The 25,888-nt window shown below is 42.6% G+C and overlaps 1 protein-coding gene across 9 annotated transcripts in view; it reads right to left on the bottom strand.

Annotated features, from left to right (window-relative positions):
* The window catches only part of fggy (FGGY carbohydrate kinase domain containing), a 368,733-nt gene that overhangs the window by 102,422 nt on the left and 240,423 nt on the right, over positions 1–25,888 (bottom strand). For 8 of the 9 annotated variants that reach the window (XM_041208766.1, XM_041208769.1, XM_041208768.1 and 5 more), the window contains 3 exons: positions 15,532–15,639; positions 12,833–12,894; positions 4,073–4,220 (listed from right to left, as the gene is read on the bottom strand). In XM_041208766.1, coding sequence (XP_041064700.1) covers positions 4,073–4,220; positions 12,833–12,894; positions 15,532–15,639 — 318 coding nt within the window. The remainder of the gene's footprint in view (positions 1–4,072; positions 4,221–12,832; positions 12,895–15,531; positions 15,640–25,888) is intronic. The other variant, XM_041208767.1, reaches the window with a different exon arrangement.

The raw sequence follows: 25,888 nt of genomic DNA, 5'->3' as shown, positions 1-25,888 counted from the left end.
CTTGCACATCAAGATATAGATCATTAATATACATCAGGAAAAGCAAGGGTCCCAATTATGACCCTTGGGGAACTCCACTATAAACCTTCCTCCAGCCTGAAAAATATCCATTAACCATTACTTGCTATTTCCTGTTACTCAACCAATTTTGTATCCACATTGCTATTGTCCCTTTTATTCCATGGGCTATAACTTTTCTCACAAGTCTGTTGTGTAGACTGTATTGAATGCCTTTCAGAAGTCTATGTACATCACATCAACAGCATTACCCTCATCAACCCTGTCTGTCACCTCTTCAAAAAACTCCTGCAAGTTAGCTAAACATAATTTTTGCTTAAGAGACCCATGCCTGCTCTTCCTAATCAACCCACATTTTTTCATGTGACTATTAATTCTATCCTGAATAACTTTTCTTGAAGCTTCCTCATCACTGAAGTTAAACTGAATGGTCTATAATTGCTGGGCTTATCCTTACAACCTTTTTTGAACAACAAACATTTCTACAATTCTCCTGTCCTCTGGCGCCTCTCCGAGTCTAGAGAAAACTGAAAGATTATGCCCAGTGCCCCTTCAATTTCCACTCTCACTTCTTTCAATATACTTGGATGCACCCCATCCAGTCTTGGTGCCCTGACAACTTTAAGTACCAACGGTTTATCTGATAGCACCTCCTATCAATTTTGAACCCTTCTAGTGACAGAGTTTCCTCATCTGTCATCATGGCATGGGTAGCATCTGCTTCCTTGGTAAAGGCAGATGCAAAGTTTTCATTTAACACCTCACACTTGTCATCCGCCTCCATGTGTAAATCCCCTTTTTGGTCCCTAATCGGCTCTACTCCTGCTTTTACCACCCTTTTACTATTTATGTGCCTATAGAAGACTTTGGGATTCCCCTTTATGTTGGCTGCCAGTCTTTTCTCATAATCCCTCTTCGCTTCTCTAATTTTCTTCTTCACCTCTCATCTGAGCCTTCTGTGTTCAGCTTGGTTCTCAGTTGTATTTTCTGCCTGACACCTGTCATAAGTATATTTCTTCTTTATCTTAATTTCTAACTCCTTTTTCATCCAGGGAGCTCTGGGTTTGTTTGCCCTACCTTTCCCTTTTGAGGGAATATATCTTGACAGTGCCCAAACTATTTCTTCTTTGAAGATAGCCCATTGTTCAGTTACAGTTTTTCCTGCCAACCTTGGTTGGTTCCAGTCTATCCAGCCCAGCTCCATTCTTGCCCCATTGAAGTTCGCTCTCCCCCATTAATTATTCTTACTCTGGCTTGCCCATTGTCCTTTTCTACAGTCATCCTAAACCTTATGATACAATAATCACTATCTCCTAAATGTTCCCCATCTGACACTTGATCTACTTGGCCCACCTCATTTCCAAGATCCAGGTATTGCAGTTCCTCCTTTCTTGTTATACTGGACGTATATTGCTGGAGAACATTCTCCTGAATACACTCAAGGAGTTCTTGCCCCTCTCTTGCCCTTTACCAAGACCCCAGTCTATATTTGGGTAATTAAAGTCCCCTATTATAACTACTCTATAATGTTTGCACCTCTCTGTAATTTCCCTGCAGATTTGTTCCTCTATATCCGACCCACTAGTTGGTGCCCTATAGACTATACTGAGCAACACAATTGCACCCTCCTTGTTCCTTAGCTCCAGCCAAATTGATTCTGTCCTTGAACCCTCTGGAACATCCTCTTTCTCCAACACTATAGCCACCTCTCCTCCTTTGCTTCCTGCCTTATCTTTCCTGAATGTCTTGTACCCAGAAATATTTAATACCCAGTCCAGCCCGTCCTCGAGCAAGGTCTCTGTTATCACTATAATATCATAATTCTGCATGGCAATCTGCACCTGTAACTCATTAATTTTATTTAGTACATTCCAAGCATTCATATACATGCAGAATAACGCTGATTTAGACTTAATTTCTTTCTATCTTACTCCGACTCTGCCTATTAACTTACTATTCTTTATTCTAGTGCTATCTGTCTCTCCCAGTGTTTTGTGCACCTTGGAATTAATCTGTAATATTCTCTCCTGGTTCACACACCCTGTCCCAGTTAGTTTAAAGCTCCCCCATAATAGCACTAGCAAAACACCCTGCAAGGAACTCAGTCCCAGTTCTGTTCAGGTGCAGCCCATCCGGATTGTACAGGTTTCATCTTTCCCAGAGCCAGTTCCAGTGTCCGAGGAATCTAGAGCCCTCTCTCCTGCACCATCTTTCCAGCCACGCATTCATCTGCCTTATCCTCCTATTTCTGCACTCAAGTGCATGTGGCTCTGGGAGTAATCTGGAGATTACAACTTTTGAGGTCCTGCTTTCTAATTTTCAACCTAGCTCCCTAAATTTTGTCTGCAGGACCACATCCCTTTTCCTACCTAAGTCATTGGTACCAACGGGGACCATGACCTCTGGCTGTTCACCCTTCCCCCAGAAAAATGTCCTGCAGCCACTTAGTAATATCCTTGTCCCTGGCACCAGGGAGGCAACATACCATCCTGGAGTCACATCTATGGCCACAGAAATGCTTCTAAACATATACATTTCAAGTTTCTTCAAGGATGGATTGTTTGAACTGTTTGATTCTTAGAGAGAAACTCTGATCATCGGATTTACCCATCATCAGCAACCTGGGTGTGACCATTGACCAAAAACTGAACTGGAACAATCACATAAATTGTGTGGTAACGAGAGATTGAGTATTCTGTGATGAGTGGTCTGACTGCCTAAAGCCTTTCCACCACCTAACAGGCTAAAGTCATGGAATACTCTCCACTGGCCTGGATGGTTGCAGTTGCAACAATACCTAAGAATCGCACTGCCATCCAAGACAAAGCAGTCATCAGCATCCAATTCATTGGCTTAAACATCCACTCCATCCACCAATGGCATTCCCTGGCTCTAATATATATGATCTACAGATGTACTTCAACAAGGCTTCTTTGGCAACACTTCCCAAACTCACAATCTCCACCATTGAGAAAGACAAGGGTAGTGGGTGCATTTGAATACCATCACCTCAAATGGACATCTCAGTATAGTGAAACGATGAGCTGACTGATGTTTGGGCATTCATTCTGAAATATTGCCATTTAGCTGAGCTCAAATTGAACCCACAAAGTACTTTCTATGAGTGCACTAGTATGCTTTCACAATTGAGCAACTACAAGTTTTTTTTTGGACACGCAATCCTTTCCCTGGTCTGATATGCAGTTCTTCTAACACTGTTGCTTCTGTTTCATTTCTACATCCCTCTCTGTCAAGTGCAGTATCTCCTGCTGCCCTTTTATTTTTGTTTGCTTTTATGTAGCCTCTCCCCCATTTTGTTCTGCATCTGACTACTGCTTTTTTCTTCTCTATCTCTTCATAGAACTACTTTCTCTCACGATGCTGCCTGAGCTTTCTGCGTTACCTGCAAAATTATATCTATGAAAACATGAGAAAACTAAATTTAAATTAATCTGGTGAACTTCCAATCAGCTGTTTTCCAATCATTTCACTTCCCAGTGGAACATTCAATGACATTACCTTGTGCAGCTGTAAATGTGCCTTCTCTTGGGAGACTGTGATATAACATGGGGGGCAAGAATGGGTAGCCTCACCTTTCCCAACAAAACAAGCACAAAAGAGAGGGTTCATCAAGAAAATTTGAGAAATAAGACAAAAAAAAATCAATAGAAAAAATCTAATCACATCCGCTTACACTCAACTTACATTTCTAACAACATCAAGGAAGACAATGCCATAACGAAAGAAGCAATTCCTGCCTCAATTTGCTGCATCAAAATGCAAACTACATTAAAAAAAATGAGGTCAGACTTTTTGGGCTAGCAGAAAACAAATGTTTTCAATAGTGAAACAGACAGCAACCTTAAGCCAAATAAATGGGAAAAAGGGGCTCTTAAAGTAAAATATGTCAGCACACACTGACAAAAAGAAATAATTTCAACAACAAATCAATCAAATTGGCAGTTAAAAATGAATAATATGCATTTTTTTCATTTTGTCATTGTTCCAAACAAAAGCTATAAAAGGTTTCTCTGTAAAACTGAAATGTACCTACCATGCCCTTTAGGGTAGGATCTGCTAAGGGAGATCTGTTACCATGGAAATCAGGCCAAACATGTAAATCAACAGTAAGCATGCCCACAGCATAACTCTTTTTAATAGACTCCAGGTGACTGTTTAAGTACATGTAGACATTTTTCCCACTGAAAGAAAACATTCTGAAATCAACCGTTTTGTAACTAAAACATTCCGCAGTTATAAGCCAAGAATAAAAATGGCCATTTAGGTGCTGTCATTTTGGGAATAAAATAGGGAAATTTTTGAAGACTGAGCTAGTGTTTTACATCGAAAAAAACTTACAGGCCCTACTTTTCTCCTCAAAGCCATTGGGGCACATTCAAGGGATGGAAGCATATACCAATATACACAGGGATAAAATTTTACTTTGTGAAAATTCTACCCTTATATTCATTTTATTTCACTGTTCAAATGTATTCCAAGCCACAGTCTTTAAGGTGACATCTGCTCAAGACAAAGGTTGCCTGCGGCAATTAGGAATACATCCTCCAGATGATAATTCCTGTCAGTGGATTAATTCCTCTTTCAACGTTGACAGAAGTTAACTTGGCCCTTAAATGTCTCATTTTCAAAACAATGACCAATAATCACAGCTTGGATAGGTTTGATTGGGCATGCATTTTTTTCACCCAGGGAAAAATTGGAAACAGACTATAAATCAATCCATTTATAAATTATACCTATAATTTATCATGTGTATATGAACTGCTTCACTCAAAAATATTAAATAAATCCTTTGATTTTGTGGTATGCAGTATAAATTGAGGGCCGAAGAGGAAACAATGTGGATCTGATGAGCAAACTGAAAGTTAACTAGTGTGCAGGCTGGTACTTTGGGAATGTTTATCTCAAACAACAATTTAAAATTTCATATGGAAATAGTTTTACAAATGTGGGGAATGATGCAGATCTACACATTTTAAAATCGTGGTTATCAAAATTTATGTGAGAAAACCCCCTGAAATCTGTTCGCCCGGTAGAAAATGGCCTGCATTTTCAAAGCTGCAAAAGGAGTCTGATATTCAGAAGGCTCAATTCACTCAACTGATGTTACCCCAGAGACCCACAGCTCTAGATTAGGAATAATATCAATCCATTTTTCGATTTGTGTCTCTATTCAAATCACAGTTGATTTTGCCACAAACTGGCGTAGGTATGACCTTCAAGCATCTTGTTTGATTTCATTCAAAAGGCCCAGAATTCCCACAAGGATCACACCAAAAGTTAGACCAGTTTCTATGCCGCTCTTAATGATAGGTATCTATGCCAATATTTCCTGTTAATTGCATTAGAATAAGTCAGGAGTTTTTAAAATCGGCATAAACAACTTTGCCCTCAGGCAAGTGTAGAACTTCTTGTCATATTCTTCATGGAAGTATCCCTTTATGCACAAACATTAAACCATCATTTGTATACATCAAGCACAGCAAATGCAACTGTGGAAACTTTTCAATTTTTAACATAACTCATTCTGAGGCCAGAAAAATACATTTGTTAATCAGCGGCAGGATGTTTGGGTGGAGGTTTTGCTGCATTGGTGCAGAAAATCGAGGGAACTCAGGTGTATTGTCAGCATAAGGTACCAATTTCCTCGATTTTTTTTTGTATCAGAATCAGTGTTGTGTTATTCTTACACTGTTGGTTCAGTGCAAGTATTGAGGAAATTCCAGGTCAAAGGCTTTAACCTTGCTATCAATGACACATTTCTTTTAATTCAAATACGCAATGTAGATTAGAACAGTCTTATATGATTTCCGCTGTTATGGATTCTCATTCAGAAAGCCATGATTTTTTTTTTCTCTGGCTATTTTCTCTGCCCGAATTAAGAAATAGGGGTGCATTGAGAATGAAAATGAAAATAACAAATAAGAATTAGCCAATTTTTAGAAGGATACATTTGGAAAGTCATTTTTTTTCTATTTTATCTCACTTATGATCCTAGTCAACGAGATAAGTTTAATAGTGCTACTGGTATTTTGGACAATAAACAACTGTCATTCCGACAGCTTATCCATAATGAAGTTAAATTTACATGTTAGTAAACAGCAATTTGGGAGATGCACCTTTCACAGGTAGCTGGAGCATGGAAGTGCACTGAAGAGTAGAAACAGACTTCATAAACTATTCATAGAAATCACTTTCATGGTTTATGAAATTCATTGCCAGCCATGCTGCTTCATTTTTGAACTTTAAATACACCAATATTTTAATAAAAGTGCCCCTCTCATTACTTCTGGTATGAAATTGCACTGTGTGATATTAACATATAAATATGATAATAAGCTAAGTATTTGAAATAGGGTGCTGCTATGTTAAAATGGTAGGCAAAGGAATTCCATATGAACAAACTAACAGTTTTATATAATACAATCAAAAAATGCTGGAAATACTCAGCAAGCCAGCATCATCTTTGCAGAGAGAAACATAAGTTAACATGTCAGGCCGGTGACATTTTGTCAGAAAGAAAAATGTTACAGATGTAATATGTAATGTTTTAAGCAAGTACATAGGCAGAGAAAAAGAGGGAGGAGAAAAGAAGAAAAGGTAAATGTGTGATGAGATGGAAGATGGGAGTGATTAAATAACAAAAGGGATGATAGTACAAGGCTTTCAAGAGTGTAATAATAGGACAAGTAAAAAAACAAACAAAAAATAATCTAGAGGAGTTGAAAATGGCAGCAGCAGAACCACTACCAGCACCTACTCCCTAAAAAATGGGAGCAGTGGTTGTGATCTGCAATTCTTAAGCTCAATGTAGAGTCTGGATAGCCATTAAGTGCCTATTCAAAAGATGAGGTGTTGTTCTTCAAGCTTTGGTTATGCTTCATCAGTAGGAGGCCAAGGTCAGAGATGTCAGAGTGCGAATGGGACGGAGAATTAAAATGACAGGCAACTGGAAGTTTGGAGTCATGCTTGCAGATGAACTAAGGTGTTCTATAAAGTAATCACCCAATCTGCCTTAGGTCTTCCCAATGTGAAGAAGAACAGATTGTGAGCTATGAATGCAATATACTGCACTAAATTGAATAAGTACAATCACTGTTCATCTGGAAAGAATGTTTGGTGCCTTAGGTAATGAGAAGGGAAGAGGTGAAAATGCAGTTGTTGCATCTCCTGCACCTGTCTGGGAAAGAAAAGGGATGGGGGGTGGTTTGATGGTGATTGAGGAGTGGACTAGGGAGGGAGTGATCCTTTTGGAGTGCTAAATGGGAAGGGGAGGGAAAGATCCGTTTGGTGGTGGCAGAAATGGTAGAGGTTGATCCCTTGAATGTGGAGCCTGGTGAGATGGAAAGCAAGTACAAGGGAAACCTTATTGTAGTTACAAGAGGGAAGGGAAGGGGTGAGAGCCAAAGTGTGGAAAATGGGATAGATATGGTTGAGGGCCCTGTCGACTATGGGGGAGGGGAATCCTCAATTGCGGGAAAAAAAGCAGATATATTGGAAGCACTAGTGTAAAAGATGGCATCATCAGACCAGATGTGACAAAGATGGAGAAACTTAGAAAATAGAATAGACCCCTGACAACAGGGGTGGGGAACCTTTTTCCAATCAAGAGTCACACATACATAGACAAAATCGGTTACAAGCCACACACACACATAAAAACCAACATAATTTTTTTTTAAAGAGAGAATTCAGAAACATTCAACACAGCCACTGCTTTAATGCAATGGCTGAATTTGCTTTTCCTTAATGAGCCTTGTTTTGTCTGCTGGGACTGATGACGTTGAAACTCGCAATTGGCTTTTCTCTCTCTCTTTCTCCTTTCACACTTTGTCTGTATCTCTCTCAAATCCTTCCCCACTCTGTCTCTCTCTCTCCTTTTCCACTCATTCTGTCTGTTTGTCTCTCACCGATTCCCACTCTGTCTCTCTCTCTCGCTGATTCCCACTGTATCTCTCTTTCTCTCTGTCTCCGGTTCCCACTCTATCTGTCTGTCTGTCTCTCTCTCCTTTCCCACTCTGTCTCTCTCTCCTCCTCCTTTCCCACTCTGTCTCACTCCCAAACCTACCGAAGGCAGTGACTCAACTATCCTAGGCTCAGGCAAACTCACAGTCCAAGGCTGCACCTGGCCCTGGAGCCTGGGCCTCTTCCTCAGTCTGCAGGGCTGAACCCCTGTCCTGGGACACCAATGGAGCTGGGTGGGGGTGTGAGCTGCCAATGGAGCCGGGTGTCCTACTCCTTTTCTCCCCTGCCCCAGGTGACTCACACTTCACCACTTGATCAGCAGCCAGCAGCTTCCCATCCCAGCCCTGAGCTCCTGTTTCTGGATCTTAGGCCTCGCTCTCTCCCCACAGCCAGGACCACTAGTGACTGTGGCCGAGGCTCAGGCATCAGAACATGGCTGCAGCTGGCCCAGAGTACAACACGCGGTAGGGGGGGGCGGGCGGATTTCGATAGCTCTCGGGAGATGTGCTGGGAAGTGCGAGACCTAAAGTGGTGGAGACATATATGTCATATGCACACGATATGCATTTTTTTTAAATCTCACCGCGGGTCGGATGTAAAAGTGCAATGGGCTGGATCCAGCCCCTGGGCTGGGGGTTCCCCACCCCACTTTACAAGAAGCAGGAAGTAGTCAGGATGACAGTGGGAGTGAGTAACTTATAGTACATGTTGGTGGATGGCCTACCCTCAGAAATGGAGATAGGGAAATCAAGGGAAGGAGGGAAAGAGTTGGAGATGGACCCTATAAAGGCGAGTGGGTGGTGGAAATTTGAGGCACAATTGGTGGAAATTTCCAGTTCGGGCCAAGAGCAGGAAAGGGCACCGATATAGTCATCAATGTACTAGGAAAAGAATTGAGGGAAAGAACCTGAGTAGGACTAGAATAAAAAAAATTCCATGCATCTCAGAAAAGGCCCAGTACTCATAAATGTCTCCATAGCAACACCTTTTTATTTAGAGGAACTGAGAAGAGTCAAAGAAGAAGTTGTCTCAGGTAAAAACAATCAGCAAGGCAGAAGGGGGTAGTGTGGGTGGAGACTGGGAGAGCCTTCTCAGTTCCTCTAAATAAAAAGGTGTAGGTATGGAGACATTTATGAGTCCTGGGCCTTTTCTGAGATGTATGGAATTTTTTTTATTCTAGTCCTACTCAGGTTCAAGATGCAGGGGATCTACAGGCCATCCTGAGGGGGAATGGAGGTATAGAAGAACTGACCTTACATGATGAAAGTAAATGTTTAGGAACTTTTAAAGTGACAGAGGGTTTGGAGGAGTTGCAGGTGTAGGTCAGAACATGTTTGTGTGTTAATTTTGCTTAGCTTCATCTCACCCCATTCATTATTAATTTGGGACACTAATGCCTGGATTTTCCCAGAAATGGCTGATAATTCTAAGTCCCGTCCCCGAACCTGGTTTTTCCATTTTCGCAGGGGCAGGACTATAGATGGCCTGGGGTTTGCACTTGCATGATTCACGGAGGCAGCTGGCCATTTAAATTACCAGCTGGCTCCACTGAAGTAGGATTTTGGAAGAACAGGAGTGTGGAATCCAGAGTGTGTAGAATAGAAAAGGTAAGAAGATGTCTGAACTTTGTAGAACTGTTTGGATAACCATGCTATCCCTTTAGGGAGGTAAGGTACCCCTTTCGATAGGATCCTGGGACACTATTAGGAGAGGTATGGCATCCTTTGGGAGAGGTAAGGCACGCTTTGGGATTGTTGAAAGTGAACATGATTATGCACTTCTTATGCACAAAATCATTGGCTCTGTCAAGCTGTTAAAGAGCTTTCCAGCTGTAAAGGAACTATTAAGTTACTGTTAAAGAGCTGCCTAGCTATCAAGGAACTGTCCAGCTGTCAAGGAACTGTCCAGCTGTCAAGGAACTGTTAAAGAGCTATCTAGCTGTCAAGGAACTATTAGGTTACTGTTAAAGAGCTGTCCAGCTGTCAAGGAACTGTCCAGCTGTCAAGGAACTGTTAAAGGCCAGAATTTTCCTGTCGGCGAGTTGGGGGCGGGGCCCGCTTGCCGACGCAAAAATGACGCGGGATGACATCGGGAGGAACCGCCGACATCATCCCGGTCTATTTAAATCTTTAGGAAGGCGGGAGGACAGCAAAATCAGCCATCCGCCCGCCAACCTGTCAATGGCCAACTGAGGCCATTGACAGAATAATTAAGATTGTTAAAGACACTGCCCATCCAACCTTAAGGCTGGCGGGCAGGCCAGGAACCCCAGCGGGCTCCTGGTTATTTATGAAACTTTCATGTCCATTTTTAAAAACTTAATAAAGTTTCTGTGCTTCTTATTAACATGTTCCATCTCAAGTGACATTGTCACATGATGGGGACATTTTAATAATTTTTTTAATTTTCTATTTTTAAAGTTTTTTAGATTGTCAGTAATCTCTCTGAGACAGCACTTAACTTTGACAGTTGGGGAATCCCTCCCCCCCCCCCCCACACAGGATGCGCTATTGGGCAGCCCGCTGAGCGGGCCTTAATTGGCCAGCCCACTCAAAATGGCGGCGGGCCCCGTTTCGGCGGCGGGGGTCGGCTGCCCGCCCGCCGCTGGTGGGGCCCGCCCGCCCACCAAGGACAAAATTCTGCCCAAAAAGCTATCCAGCTGTCAAGGAACTGTTAAAGAGCTGTCAAGGAACTGTCCAGCTGTCAAGGAAAAGTTAAGGGGCTATCCAGCTGTCAAACCTGTCAATGCTAAGAAATTGATAAAGAAAAGGAGAATAGAATATGAATGTAAACTAGCAAAATACATAAAAATGGACTGCAAAAAGGAAACATTTGGCTAAGGCAAATGTGGGTCCATTACAGGCAGTTTCAGGAGGATTCATAATGGGGAATAGGGAAATGGCAGAGAGGCTAAATGATTACTTTGTGTCTATCTTCATTGAGAAAGATACAAGAAATCTCCCAGAATTAGAGAATGAGGAATTGAAGGAAATTAGTATTAGTAGGAAGGTTGTATTGAAGGAATTAATGGGACTGAAGGTTGATAAAGTCTCCAAGACCTAATATTCTACATTCCTGAATGTTGAAAGAGGTAGCTATGGAGATGTGGATGCATTGGTGATCATCTTCCAAAATTTCTATAGATTCTAGAACGGTTCTTGCAGGTTGGAAAGTAGTAAATGTCACCCCACTACTTAAGAAGGAAGGGAGAGAAAAAAAACAGGGAACTACAAACCTGTTAGCCTTACATCGGTAGTGGGGAAAATGCTAGGATCTATTTTAGAGGATGTGATAAATGGGCAATTGAATAGTCATAATCTCATTGGGCATAGTCAACATGGATTTATGAATGGAAAATCATGTTTGACGGATATGCAGAGTATTTCTTAAACGGTAAGAGATTAGAAAGTGTAGATGTACAAAGGGACAGGGATGTCCTGGTTAATAAGTCACTGAAAGCTAAAATGCAAGTGCAGCAAGCAATTAAGAAAGCTAATGGTATGTTAGCCTATGTTGCAAGAGGATTTGAGTACAGGAGTTGTGAAGTCTTGCTTCAATTGTATAAAGCCTTGGGAACACTTATGTTCCCATGTTCTTATGTTTCCATCCAGGAAGTGTTAAACCTGTCAAAGCTAACCAGGAAATGCCAAAGCTGTCAATAAACTGCTCAAGGATACTTGATGAGTTGGTATAGAGGGCGTAAGGGCAAAGGGTGGCAAATGGGAGGCATGGGTTGGCACTAAGTTGGCATTGGGAGTATGGGAGAAATGGGCTGTATAGGGGGCACTAAGTTGGCATAAGGGTATCGGGGCCATGGGGGCTGAATGGGGGGCATAGGTTGGCATGGGTGGGTCATAAAGAGTGTGTGGGGAGTGAGGGGCAAGGGCTAGAGGAATGTTTTTTGTTTATTATTATTATTTATTTATTTAAACACAGTGCTGGGGCACAGAGGCAGGCCTTGCGCACAACCCGCCTCCACTTCAGGCAGCCTGAACATTCATTCTGGGGTTGCCCAATCTGACACCTGTTTCAGCCCCAATCCCCCACCCCTACAACCGAAAATTCGACCTGCAGACAGACATTTTTCAAGGTCAGGTTCACTGAGCCGGGAAATATCCTGGCTCTGTGAACTCGATCTGGGGGCAAAAATCTTGGCACAAGATTCCATTGCAGGAAAGTCTGCTCCTGACAAGAAGCTTCACTCAATGGGAGTACATATTGGAAAATATTAAAATTAATGCTAAGAAAAAAGTAGATAATAACCCATAATTTCCTGACATATCACATGTTCATAAAACTTTATTATGTTTCTCAATTAATGTATACAAATGTAAGCCTAGGAATTACTGTTGGCAATATTAGTGACCAAATGCTTAATATGTTCAGATGATATTTTTCTGGGCACACAGAAGGAAGTCTTATGAACAGATTAAGTATTTGTTCACTAATATTGACAACAGTAATTTCTAGGCCTTGTGAGATGCACTAGTGATTTATTTATTTCTTTGAATGGACCAGCATTGGACTTTATAATGTGTGATAACTACAGTTGTGGGTAGGTTTTTATACAATTCAGAACATGGGGACATATCTTGTATCGATTTCAGAATAATAACTTGATGTAGTGATGTAAGATTTTAATTATTAAGTAGGGCTTGCTCAAGTTAATATATTTTCTGCAAGTGCACAGAAAAAATGTTAAATAAAGAAAATACCATATGGAAGCAGAAAAGCTTCCAATTATCTAAATCAAATTATACCGACAATCTTTAACAAAGAGGTAAGGTTGAATACCGATTAAGCTCAAAGCTATAAGAAACAGACAGACCTAGCTTTGGCTTTAGACTCCAGCTCGGTGAATGCAGCATGGCTTCTAATGACATGGTCTATCTAAAATAAAGAAACAAGTTGTACCAAGGCTTAGTTTTCAGCATAATAGAGAGCTGTAAAGTTCAAATATTTGCACAGACTTTCAAAATTTCAATCTTCCAAAAATTTTTGTTTCAGTATAAAATTATTGGATAATACCAGAAATAGAGGCCTGGCAGTGGATGGAAAATTCTTCCGTGTTATTTGTAACAATGGGGTGAATCTTCAGCTCGGTGAGTGGGCCTTGCCCCCACTTACCAAGGCATAAAATGACGCGGGGTGACATCGGGTGTGTATCCTGTGTGTCATTTAGATTTTCAGTTCGGTGGGCGTGCAGCCAAGTCGGCTGCGCACTTGCCGAACTGTCAAAGGCCTGTTAAGGCCATTAATTAACTTATAAAGGCTATTGAGAAAGCTGCCCATCCAACCTTAAGGTTGGCAGGCAGGCGTAAAGCCCAGGCGGCCTTCGCATTTTTCTTGGAACCTCATCCACGGGCGGGATGAGGTTTCATGAAGAGTTTATAAATTAAATACGTTGTTTTCATTAAAGTTCATTGACATGTCCCAGCTCATGTGACAAAATAGGTCTCATTTTTAAAAAGTCTATCCTACAAAATAATTGTAATCAAAATTAAAAAATAAAACACAACTGTCTCTGGAAACTAATGACAGTGGGAACCACAACAGTTCTTCAACAATGTTGAGGGGACATTTCTTAAATTTTCTTTTCTTTATTAAAATTTTTTAAATTTAAAACTTATCTCCCTGAGGCACCTTTGTACCTCCGGGAGATTTCTGCGTTCTTTCACACACATGCGCAAAAGAACGCACTCCTGTCTCAGGGAACTCCCCCCCCACCCGCACAGGGAGCACTCAGCTTAATTGGCCTGCCCACGTAAAATGGCGGCGTGAGCCCGATCGGGGTCATCGATCGGGTACACGCCCGCCGGTGCCTGCCCCAACACAACTCCCCGACAGGGGTAAAATTCTCTCCAATGTCTAAAACTTGCTTATAAAGAACAGGTTCATATTTAAATACACAAAGCACAAATCCAAATCTTTCTGAAGGTTAAATGGTTAAAACTTAGGACCTTTTCACAATTGAAAAAAATAACTGAACCAGGGTTGGAACTGAAAATGACGGTTACTTTCAGTGAGTAATAATTAGGGGTGTGTAGAGTGAAACAAATATATTGGGTGTGAATTCTGAAGAAGTTACATTATTACAATCGCCAATCTTCAAGTTCTTTTTGTTTCAGCAGTATCAATAATGATTCATATTGTTTCAGAAATGATAAGTTATATAGTCCAATTTAGCAAAGCTAGTGCTCAGCTGGCAGCACTCTTGCTTATGGGTCTGTCAAAAAATTGTGGTTCAAGCATTTATGCATGTTTTGAGCATGTAATTTAGGTTGACATTCTCACATAGTAATTGTGGCCTTATTTGCTGATTCAGATGAAAAAAAGAGCAGGGAGTTCTTCCAATATCCTGCCAATATTGTTTCATCAACCAACATAAAATGTGAATTTGACTCTATGGTAGTAGTTTCGTCTCTAAATCAGAAGGTTGTGAGCTCAAACCCAATCCAGGATTTAAGCATATAGTATAAGATTACACTTCAGTTCAATACTGGATGCTGATTGTCCAAAGTGCTGTCTTTTGAATGAGACATTAAGTTCTGTCCATCAATTCAGGTGGATGTTAAAAATCCTATGACATTATTTGAAAATTGGGGAATTATCTTGACTAACACTTCTTTTCTCTAATCAATGGTAATAAAACCATTTGTCTGGATATTTATCTCCCTTGCTTTGTGGGGCCTTACTGTGTGCTAAAATGTCTTTCTAGCATGGTAAAACATCCCAAGGTACTTCATAAAGGCATTATCAAATAAAATTTGATGCTGAGCCACATAAGGTTTTAAAAATCATCTTAAAGGAAAAAAAGGCTATAGAGACACATTGGGAGAAGTACCAGAGTTTAAGGCCTAGGCAACTAAAAGCATGGCCATCATAGCCCCTTTTTATTCTAATTGTCATAAAATATGTATTAACGCTGGTGTTTAGGAAACCATTTCCTACAATTGCTTGAAAATATGACTTTCCATGTTTCTGACCAATTCTCATGGGTGTGTAATGGTAGACAAGATTTGCATTACAATTACAATGCTATAGAATAGGCAAAGAGAAAAGCTATGATATGGAAAGATAGAGTTGTACTCATTTTGTTGGGAGCTTTTATCAAATTAAGTGCATGGAGATGGACAAGAGCAACACTATCTTTAAAAATGAATGTTTTTCCATACTGTGCAAATAAGTTACAGGTGATTGAAAGGTTCAATTTTTCACAGGGTACCCATCAATCTGAGTTGAATCCTCTATTTTGTGCTTCTGTCATACTCTGTATTGATTTCTTCCAAAATTACTAGTGAAGGAAAAAGTAATGAAAAACATAAGTGATAGAAAACATGCTGTCCTCAAAGCTGAGTATGTACAGATATTCCAAAGTTGTGACCTGTGCTCTGAGTTCTCCCCTGCAACGTAGATTTCAGTTCCACAATATAAATACAACATAAATCATCCTCGGATGATTCCCAAAATCAAGAATTTGACCCCTTTCCATTAGGCTACCGGTCTACAGTATTGGATCTTTCTTACCAGTTTCCCTGTAGCACTCTGTCCACCTTCATTTAGCCAAAATCCAGGTACCATAACTGAGTAATAGGGTCCCCAAACACCCGGCACAAATATAGGATCTTTACTGATCTAGAGACAAAAAAAAACAACGAAAAGTAAAATAGGTTATCAAGGAGAGGGTATCAATTACTGGGGCCACATTATGAAAATCTCATGTGCTGGAATCTATTTTTTTAAAGCACATTTACATGTTCCTTGAAATACAAAATAAAAACATCTCATCTAACATGCTGATGATGCCATTAGCTATCATTTAAATAAGCTGGAATTTAATTGAGAAAGGTTACTTCAGAGCCAAATGTTTTGGATAGAAAAATATAACCACTGTCTTTTGTCTCCCTATGGTCTCATTAACCATTACACAACCAATAATAAATGTGCACCTTTAGTTAAAATTAACACCAATCTTATTAATATATTCCAAGGACAAGTTCATTGGCATTAAGAACTGATGTTTTTACAGTTTGAAAATCTGAAGATTGCTTTTCCCAAAGACTTGAATAAAAATCCAATGCTATTCCTATCAAAATACTTTGCAAAGTAAGAGTCCATGTGGGCTTTGGCCACACTAACTTTGTAGCAACTTTTTCAAAGAGGTAAAATATCTCCCAACTCCGTCCTCAGTGAATTTTGGCACTAGTGAATATTCCTAACTAAATCAAAATTTAAAGTCGGACTTGAACTATTAGTTCCTCCTTTACCATATAACATAAGCCTTTCTTTCTTCAGTTCATATTGCCTGATATCTTTTTCTCTTTGAAGCACTCAAAACCTGTTCTTTCCTATCTTGCTGACTTCCCTTTCTGGAATTCAATTTCAAGCTTCCACATTTCTCTTTTCTTTTTTTCTCTTTCTAGTTCGAGATTTTTCATTTAATTTTCTAATTCGAGCTATTTCATATCTTTTTCCATTTCAAGCTACGTCATCTGCAACTGAATTCTAGCTAACTCAAGCTGTGCTACACCTCGGTTAGGCTTTTCTCCAACTTCCAAATGATTTGCTTTTGCATCAATTACTTCTTTTTTAGTCCCTGCTTTGCTGCTAATGCTATTAACCTAACCTTTGCTAATTGTTGCAAATCATTCAGGAATAAATATTCCCTCTCAAGAAAAGTCTCAGCAATTGACAAATCCATTCTGCTTTCCAATAGGCACAGTAAAATTCACTGTGAAATCTTATAAATCTAAACTTTAGCAAATCCCAGCACCCGAATCTGCCTATGTATTCAAATCCTGCAAAGAGCGCCAATTTTGTTATGATCTTAGTGATCTTAGTCGAGACCAATGACTTTTTAAAAAAAATCTGAAATCCCATTTATTTAATAAAATAATTCAGCTACAAGGTTCCATGGTTTAAACAAAATAATTTTTACTATACAAGAGTCATACAAATCAAACACTCAAATACTACCTTAGCTAAACTCATATACTCTAAAACCCAGAATCAACATAACTTAAAGATAAATTAACAGGCAATTAGTGTGATCAATTATAAAGTATAAATGACACACGAAATGACAAATACAACCAGGGCAGATTTTATGGATTGGCTCGTCAGTCCATCTAGCATCTATGTCATCAATCTCAGTGACAACTTCCTTCAGAACTCTGAGTTCCTCACAAAGAATTTCAGTCCTCTTCTGACCTGATCCTCAGCCGTTAGCAGCACACAACCAGACTGAGTTCCACGGGCATGGTCTTCACAAAAAATGGCACACGTCTGTAGAATCTCCTCAATCCTGTTTACAAAGACTTGGATGGCGAAGATCCACCATTTATCTCAAATAACATAAACAGCTGCAGCAACTATATCTTTGCTTATTAGCCTCTGGATCTAGCCTCTACCTTCTTCAGCATGTCTGTATTGCACCACTGGACTCAACAACATCTACTACTTAGCTCTGAAGGCTCTTTGTGTCCTTCTATATAATTTCCAACAGTATTTCAGTCTCTCCAGAAGGTTTGTTTTCCAGTTGCAGGGCGGAAGCATCCCTGATTTGCACTAAGTGCGGTAGCAGTTGGGAAAAAGAACATTTTTCCCCACTGGTCTCAATGGCGGGTTTTCATGCCATATCATCCCAATCACACACTGTTTCAATGGCAAGCTGGCTCTTATTAACCCGCCATGCCTTCACCTCGCTGCTTCCTCACACCGGGTGCCATATTTAAAGTGCAGCCATGTGCACACCTCTCAATGCTTCCAGTCCACGACTGCTGCACAGAAGACATGGCCCCGAAAGGCAAGGACAAGCTGGCAAACAAGATGGAGAGGTCGCAGGCTAGTGAAGGAATGCCTAAAACCTCAAGGACTTTGAAAATAGTCATCCAGCTGGCCGGCTAGGACCTGGACCGTTCCTGTGCTGATGGTGAGGTTGGCAGTGCTCTCCGAGTGAGGATCCAGCAGTGCAACATCCATCAGACAACCATGCTGTGAGTCACTTCTCTTGTTCCAAAATTCCCTGCCATGCATTAGTTACCTCTCTTAGCTTTCGAGGCACATCCGGGAGACAACTGACGGAGTCCATGACCCAGGGCCTCCAACCTAGGCCCGAAGAAATATCTGAAGAGCAATCTGAAGGCACCTTCATTAAACACCTGTCACAGCACTCACCTACACCCTCCACCAGCGCAGAGATATGCACCTCCGTGGGACCTAGCTTTAGAGCAGCCTCGGGATCACAATCTTTTCCTTTTATTCATCATGGGATATAGGCTTCACTGGCTGGGCCAGCACTTATTGCCCATCCCTAGTTGCCCATGAGGAGGTGGTGGTAAGCTGCCTTCTTGAATCGCTGCAGTCCATGTGGAGTAGGCACACCCACAGGGCTGATAGGAAGGAAATTCCAGGATTTTGGCCTAGCGACAGTTAAGGTGATATATTTCCAAGTCAGGATGGTGAGTAACTTGGAGGGGAACTTCCAGTTGGTGGTATTCCCATCTACCTGCTGCCCTTGTCCTTCTAGATGGCAGTGGTCATGAGTTTGGAAGGTGCTGTCTAAGGAGCCTTGATGAATTCCTGCAGTGCATTTTGTACTTGGTATACACTGTGCATGGAGGGAGTGAATTTTGTGGATGTGGTGACAATCAAGAGGACTGCTTTGTCCTGGATGATGTCAAGCTTCTTGAGTGTTGTGGGAGCTGCACTCATCCAGGCAAGTGGGGAGTATTCCACCACACTCCTGACTTGTGCCTTGAAAAAGGCCCTTTGGCCCATTGAGTCTGCACCGGTCAAACAAGTACCTAACTATTCTAATCCCATTTTCCAGCATTAGGCCCATAGCTTTGTATGCCATGATATCGCAAGTGCACATCCAAATACTTCTTAAATGTTATGAGGGTTTCTGCCCCTACCACCCTTTCAGGCAGTGAGTTCCAGATTCCCACCACCCTCTGGGTGAAAAAATTCTTCCTCACATCCCCTCTAAATCTCCTGCCCCTTACCTTAAATCCCCTTGGTTACTGATCCCTCCGCCAAGGGGAAAAGTTACTTCCTGTCTACCCTATATATGCCCCTCATAATTTTACACACCTCAATCATGTCCCCCCTAAATCTCCTCTGCTCCAGGGAAAATAACCCCAGTCTATCCAATCTCTCTTCATAACTAAAACTCTCCAGCCCAGGCAACATCCTGGTAAATCTCCTCTGCACCCTCTCTAGTATTTGTCATAGGATTCCTAGCCTCTGACCTGCTCTTGGAGCCACAGTATTGATATGACAAGTCCAATTCAGTTTCAGGTCAATGGTAACTCCTAGGGTGTTGATAGTTGATAGTCTGGTGAGCACATCGTACTGTCTCATCCACAACAGGTGCTGGCAAGGACTTCCCAGGTCTCTGGCACTGTAAAGACTGCTGGAGACCAGAAATCTGAGTCAGATGACGAGGCCCTGGGCTTGGTCATATTTCAGTTGCTGAAGCTGCAAAGGCAAGCTCGGGGACATCAGGAAGGGATGTCGGCTGCACTTCTCAGATTGCAAGGCACGAGGAGGAGTCCATCCAGCCAGAATGCCAATGAACGAGGTCAAAACTGGCAGGATGGCAGCCGCCAAGGAGCCTTTGGTTCAGGTCAATGGTCCTGCACTGCTGAGCGGGTTGAACTCCATTGCTGATGCCACAGTTGTCCTCCAACAGTGTGAGCGAGAGGGGAGCAGCTCGAGCTCAATCCAGCTTCCCCTTCTCCTTAAGGAGTCAGCCAAGGGCTGTCAGGCCATAGGGAGGAGGACCAGCAGCTAGACACCCCAGGGCCATCCACCCAGGTGACTCCGGGAGTGTCCGGCCCATCTGAATTCCCTCTTCCTGTGACCCCCAACAGCTCTATAGGCGAGGACATTGCCACTGCCCCACAGCAGGATCCCGAAAGTAGGCCTGGGCCCTCCAGGTCTCGGCCCTCCAGAGAATGTCCGCCGAGGTCATCACAGACAGGGTGTACCAGTCAGCAGCTGCCTTCACCCACCCCCCCCCCCATTTGGATGCCGGTGGGGAGCACTAAGATGTAGCTGCCGAGTTAGGAAGGTTAAGAAGAGGTAGTTGCATAGCCTGGCCATGGATGACAATTATTTGTACATAATGTTCACTATTGTAAATAAACTCCCACGAATGTCTCCCTGCCTATTGCTCCTTATTCTGTTGAGCAGTGTTCCTGTCACTCAGATATGAAACCTTGGTTCATGCACAAAATAAAGGCACGTGTCTCAGTCCAGGGTCTCTTCCCTGTGCTTCGTGCAGCCTTCAGACCAAAGTGATGGTCCAGCATCACACCCACTGGACATATTACTGATGCCTGAACCTCGACGGTGCTTGTCATTGCTGTCAGAATGTCACAGGCAGGTGTCACATCGCTCATTCTCTCTGTGTGCTGTCAGCACCTTTATGGGGGTGCTGGCCCCCATCTCATCAGTATCTGTGACCAGTGACACTATGCTCCTGAAGAGGTTAGGTGCTGAAGGCTGTCAAAGGATCATGTGCATTTAAAGTTTCGCGGCTATGCCTCCATGATATGACCCTGATCATAAAGCATAAGTGAGCTGCCCTCGTCCAGACAGGAGTCATACATTCACAGAGGCTATGAGAAAATCAATGGAGTATTCTCATTGCATATCGTCATCATCCTCCTGGACTCGAGCAACAATTAGGGTCTCCACTGCATGACCAGAGCCTTATCACAGAGGATATGTGTGCTGTCATCAGGCAGACTGGAGTTAAACATCTACAGATGCAATGTGAGGATCTATGGTGCTCCTCACTGCTTGTCATCATCATCCTCTACAGATCTAGCAGCTATGAGGGCCTCCCGAGCATGCCTGCCTTGTTTGGTCAGTGCACTGGCCTCGTTGCCTTCATTGTCGCCTTTGAGGACCTCCTCACTCTCATACATTTCGACATCTTCCTCATCAGAGGAGACATGGGCCAACATTTTCCCCCTGTTGGGCTTCTGAAAAAGCATGATGTGCAGTGGGATATGTGGGAGTGGGCATGGGCAGGCGGGTTCCCGATCGGCGCCCCCAGTTGGGGGTGGCAGCCATTTTACGTGGGCGGGCCAATTAAGGCCCACCAGTGTGACGTCCGCCAGGAAGTGCTATGCACTCCCTATGCAGGCTGGGGAGGGTGTGGATTCCCTGAGCAGGGAGTGCGCTCTTTCGTGCATTTGCACACAGATCTCCTTGAGGCAAAGTGCTACCTCAGGGAGATCGGCTCAGGTTTGAAACTTCAAATAAAGATGAGAGAAAAATTTTGCTGCCATGTCCCCTCATGTGACCCTGTCACATGAGTTGGGACATGTCCATAACTTTTATTTTGAAAAGTTCTGAGATTTTTTAATCACTCATGAAACCTCATCCTGCCCATTGATGAGGTTTCATGCTTTTCAGAAGCCCACCAGGGCTCCCGGCCTGCCCGCCAACCTTAAGGTTGGATGGGCAGGGTCCATTAATATTTCAATTAATTTTTTAATGACCTTAATAGGCCAAGTCGGCTGCATGCCCACTGACCTGAAAATCTAAATGATGCGAGGTGATGTCAGGACGCACACCTGATGTCACCCTACGTCACTTTATGCATCGGGAAGCTGGCCCCACCCCCCGCTCTCCGAACAGAAGATTCTGCCCATGCAGCTCCTACATCTCCTCCTCAGCCAGCTTCCCTCCCTGTTGCAGCACCAGGTTGCAAAGAGGCGCAGCAGGCAAGGATGATGCACAACACCTTCCGTGGACTATAATGCAAGGCTCCATCAGGCCAGTCCAGGCACCGGAAGCTCATCTTCAACTGCTGAAGGTGTGAGTTGCAGCATGATCCTCATTGTACCTTCGTTCAGCTGCAGTCTGAGGCAACCACATGGGTGTCATCAGCCATGTCCTCTGTGGGTAGCCCTTGTCCCCAAGGAGCCATCCCTGCAGCCTTTGTGGACCCTGGAAGATGTCAGGGATCTGAGACCTGCTAAGGACTTAGGAGTCATGGACACTCCCTGGGAACTGTGCACACACCTGCAGGAGGCATATGTGGTGGTCGCACACCATCTGAACATTCAGCTACTACTGGAAGCCCTTGTGGTTGACGTGGTTGACCGTTGTTGCCACGGAGGTCTGAGCACTACGTAAGTGCAGTCAATGGCACGCTGCACCTGTGGGAAACCTAAGAACTTGGCAATTCCCAGCAGTCTTGCATCCTGGTTTTCCTGATCCTAGGTGAAATGCACAAAGTTGTGTGTCTTCGCGAAAATGGCATCCGTGACCTCATGGATGCATTGGCGGGTGGCGGCTTGCGATATCTCACAGACCTCATCTGTGGAGCCCTGAAAGGAGCCACTGGCCTAAAAATTGAGCATCGCAGTCACTTTCATGGCCACAGGCAATGGATGCCCTCCATGTCCCCGTGGCACCAAATCCTGCAGTAGCTGGCAGATGTGACCAACCTGTTCCTGAGACATGCGCGATCTTTGGCAACACTGGTTCTTGGTCATTTGCAGAAATGAAAGGCAGCGTCTATAGTCCCTGGGTATAGCTAGGTACAGACCAGCAATGGCTTGCTGTGGCTCTTTGGCGGCATGTGCGGGAGCCCCAGCTGCCCCTTCTTCCTGAGGGTGCTTCTGCTCCCTCTGCCCAGCCAGGCACATCTGTCGCTCTCTTCTCCTCTCAGCTCAGGTGCAGGCATTCTCCTAACTGCACTACAAGGCTGCACTGTTAGCTTGAACCATTGGGGAGACTGGTCCAATCCCAAATGATGACATTGCAAGGGGCTGTGAGCGTCTCCAACAGTGACTGCTCCATGGCCAATTTTAGCAAGGAGATTGTACACTATGTGCTGTCATCCAACTGTTCTGAACTCCACTAAAATGCTGATTAGTTTGCAGTCTGTGCCAGAAGAGTGAAAAGTTCAGGAACATGTGGTGGCATTTTCATTGTCTGTGTTGCTTGAGTGGGCCGATAAGCTAGAGTCTTGACCCCAAGCATGTCAATGTGGCTGTGTCTCAGCTGCAGAGGAATGGTCACTTTTTTACAAGGTTTCCCTGATGCGTGGCCGCTTACCTCCCACCCGACCCTGTATGTGCCTGTGCTCTACCATCAACTGTATTGCAGCCCTTGCCCCCTCCCCCAACTCACCTCGACTGCAGTGCCCTTGCCCCACCCCACAACAGATGCTACTGAGATTTTTTGCCAATGATTTTGAATCCATGACCTCTGGTCATTGACCCACTCAACAAAGGGAACAGCCTTTATCTGTTCTATTTAAATCTTTCACCATTTTGCAAACCTCTATTAGGTCACCTAACTCTCTGGTAACATCCTGGTAAACCTCCCCGGTACATTTTATAAGGCATTTTTAACTATTCTGAAGCATGCTGCCAAGAATTGCCCACAGTACTCCAGCTGAGGCCTAACCAGATATTACAGTATCACAGTATCTTTACAGTGCAGAAGGAGGCCATTCGGCCAATTGAGTTTGCACTGGCTCTCTGAAACAGCATTCTACCTAGTCCCACTCCCCTGCCTTATACCTGTAACCTTGCACATTTTCTCTTTTCAGGTAGCAATCCAATTCCTTTTTGAATACCTCAATCGAACCTGCCTCCACCACCCTTTCAGATAGTTTGTTCCAGGCTCCAACCATCCTCTGGATGAAAAAAAAATTCCTCACATCACATTTACTCCTTTTGCCAATTATTTTGAATTTCTGCCCTCTAGTTCTTGATGTTCTCTTGAGTGGGAACAGTTTCTCATTATTTACTCTGTCCATACCCTTCAAGATCTTGAATGCTTCTATCAAGTCTCCCCTCAACCTTCTTTTCTCCAAGGAAAACAGTCCCAACCTCTCCAATCTATCCTTGTAGCTACAGTTCTTCATCCCAGGAATCATTCTTATGAATTTCCTCTGTACTCTTTCCAATGCCTTCACATCCTTCCTCAAGTATGGCACCCAGAACTGGATACAGTACTCCAGATGAGGCCTAACTAGTGCCTTGTATGAGGTCAACATGCCCTCCGTACTCTTGTACTTAATGCCCCGATTAATGAAGCCTAAGATACTATATGCTTTATTAACTGCTCTCTCAACATGCCCTGCCACCTTCAATGATCTATGTACATATTTTTAAAGTCCTAGCATGGTCTCTTTGCTTTTATATTCTATGTCTCTAGTTTTAACCCCAATTAACCCATATGTTTAACCCACCTTAACAACTTGCCCTGCTACCTTTAAGGATTTGTGTATATGGACACCATGATCTCTCTGTTCATCTACACTTCACAAAATCATGCCATTTTTTTTGTATGCTGTCTTTACGTATTAGTTCTTCCAAAGTGCTACACGTCACATTTCTCTGCCCTGAACTCCAGCTGCCATGCTTCTGCCCATTTTACCTTTCTGTCTATGTCATCTTGAAGTCTACAACTATCCGCATTGTTATCTGCCACATTGCCAAGTTTTGTATCATCTGCAAATCTTTATAATGCTGTGCCCACACACATGTCTAGGCCATTTATAAATATTAAAAAAAGTTAGGGACTCAAAACTGACCTTTGGGAAACACCACTGCAAATCACCTCCCAGTCTGTAAAACATTAATCTACCACCATCATCTTCTTCCCCTTACTGAGCTAATTCTATACCCATACCATCACTTTGATGAATTCAGCAGTAGCCTGAGAGAGTTAAAAATCAGCCGATCTGAATTTATCAAAATTCTGAGCATTCATAGTGACTGATAGGATCAATCTTTAGAACAAGAAAAATTTGAAACGGGTCCAAAGTTTCACACGAGTTGGTGCTTCTGCACAAACCATTCAAATACCACAGAGATTATAACCTTATATATCCATGTCCACCATTTTGATTGTGGCAGCAGATATAGAGCAATTTGTATAAACCCATCAAAAATGATATACTGTTGGTTGGCATACATGTTTCAAGCCATTATATCTCAATGTGTTAATGGTATGTACCACTACGTGGCAGTGGTTCTCAAACAGTGAGGGGGAGAAATCAGCTTCATGTTTGCATGTCTCTGCAAAAGTTCATCTTAAGAAGATGTTAGCTAATGGTGGTAAGTTACGATTGTTGCTGGGGGCTTGAACTGATTACATATTCAAATGCTCACTTAAAAATAATTTCAGATTTTATAACAGAATATTATTGCTATTTCGTGTGAGAAGTTCTATGCAATGATCTGAATTTGCTTCTGTGACTTCAGTTTTGAAAAGATGCATTGAATTCAAATGCTTTTTTCTCTTTACTTTTGCTTTTCCTTTTTCTCCTTCATTCTGCTTCTCTCTCTCCCCCCTTCTACTTCTCTTGTTCATTTTTACTCTTTTGTGTTCACTTGTAGTCTACTATCCTTGTTCATTTCTGTCTCTATTAAACAAACACCGATAAACAGCCAGCAAGAAGGCACCAAATTTCAGGCCAGGTAAAAGCAAAAAACTGCGGATGCTGGAAATCCAAAACAAAAAAATACCTGGAAAAACTCAGCAAGTCTGGCAGCATCTGCGGATAGGAGCACGGTTAATGTTTCGAGTCCGAATGACCTTAAAACAGAACTTCAGGCCAAGTGTTTCCCTTAGGCACTAAAGATTACAAACTGGATTAAACCTCAAGTCCCACACTAGGCAAAAACAACAGCAATACCGAATCCCTCAGATATTCCCTTTCAACTGTAGCTGATTTACAGAACAGGGGATCGTTTCAAAAGGAAGGAAAGAAGGGAAGGAAAGTTTTGAAGAGAAACTCTTATTGCAGTTTCTTTCTCTTGAAGTTTAACAGCCTGCTGGCATAGTGTTAGTGGACTGTAGTTCTATGGCAAGAATATTTGACCTGAATCTGTTTTCACTT

Source organism: Carcharodon carcharias, chromosome 16 (genome assembly GCF_017639515.1).
Source record: "Carcharodon carcharias isolate sCarCar2 chromosome 16, sCarCar2.pri, whole genome shotgun sequence".
NCBI lineage: Eukaryota > Metazoa > Chordata > Chondrichthyes > Lamniformes > Lamnidae > Carcharodon > Carcharodon carcharias.
This window is presented reverse-complemented; position numbering and strand designations above follow the sequence as displayed.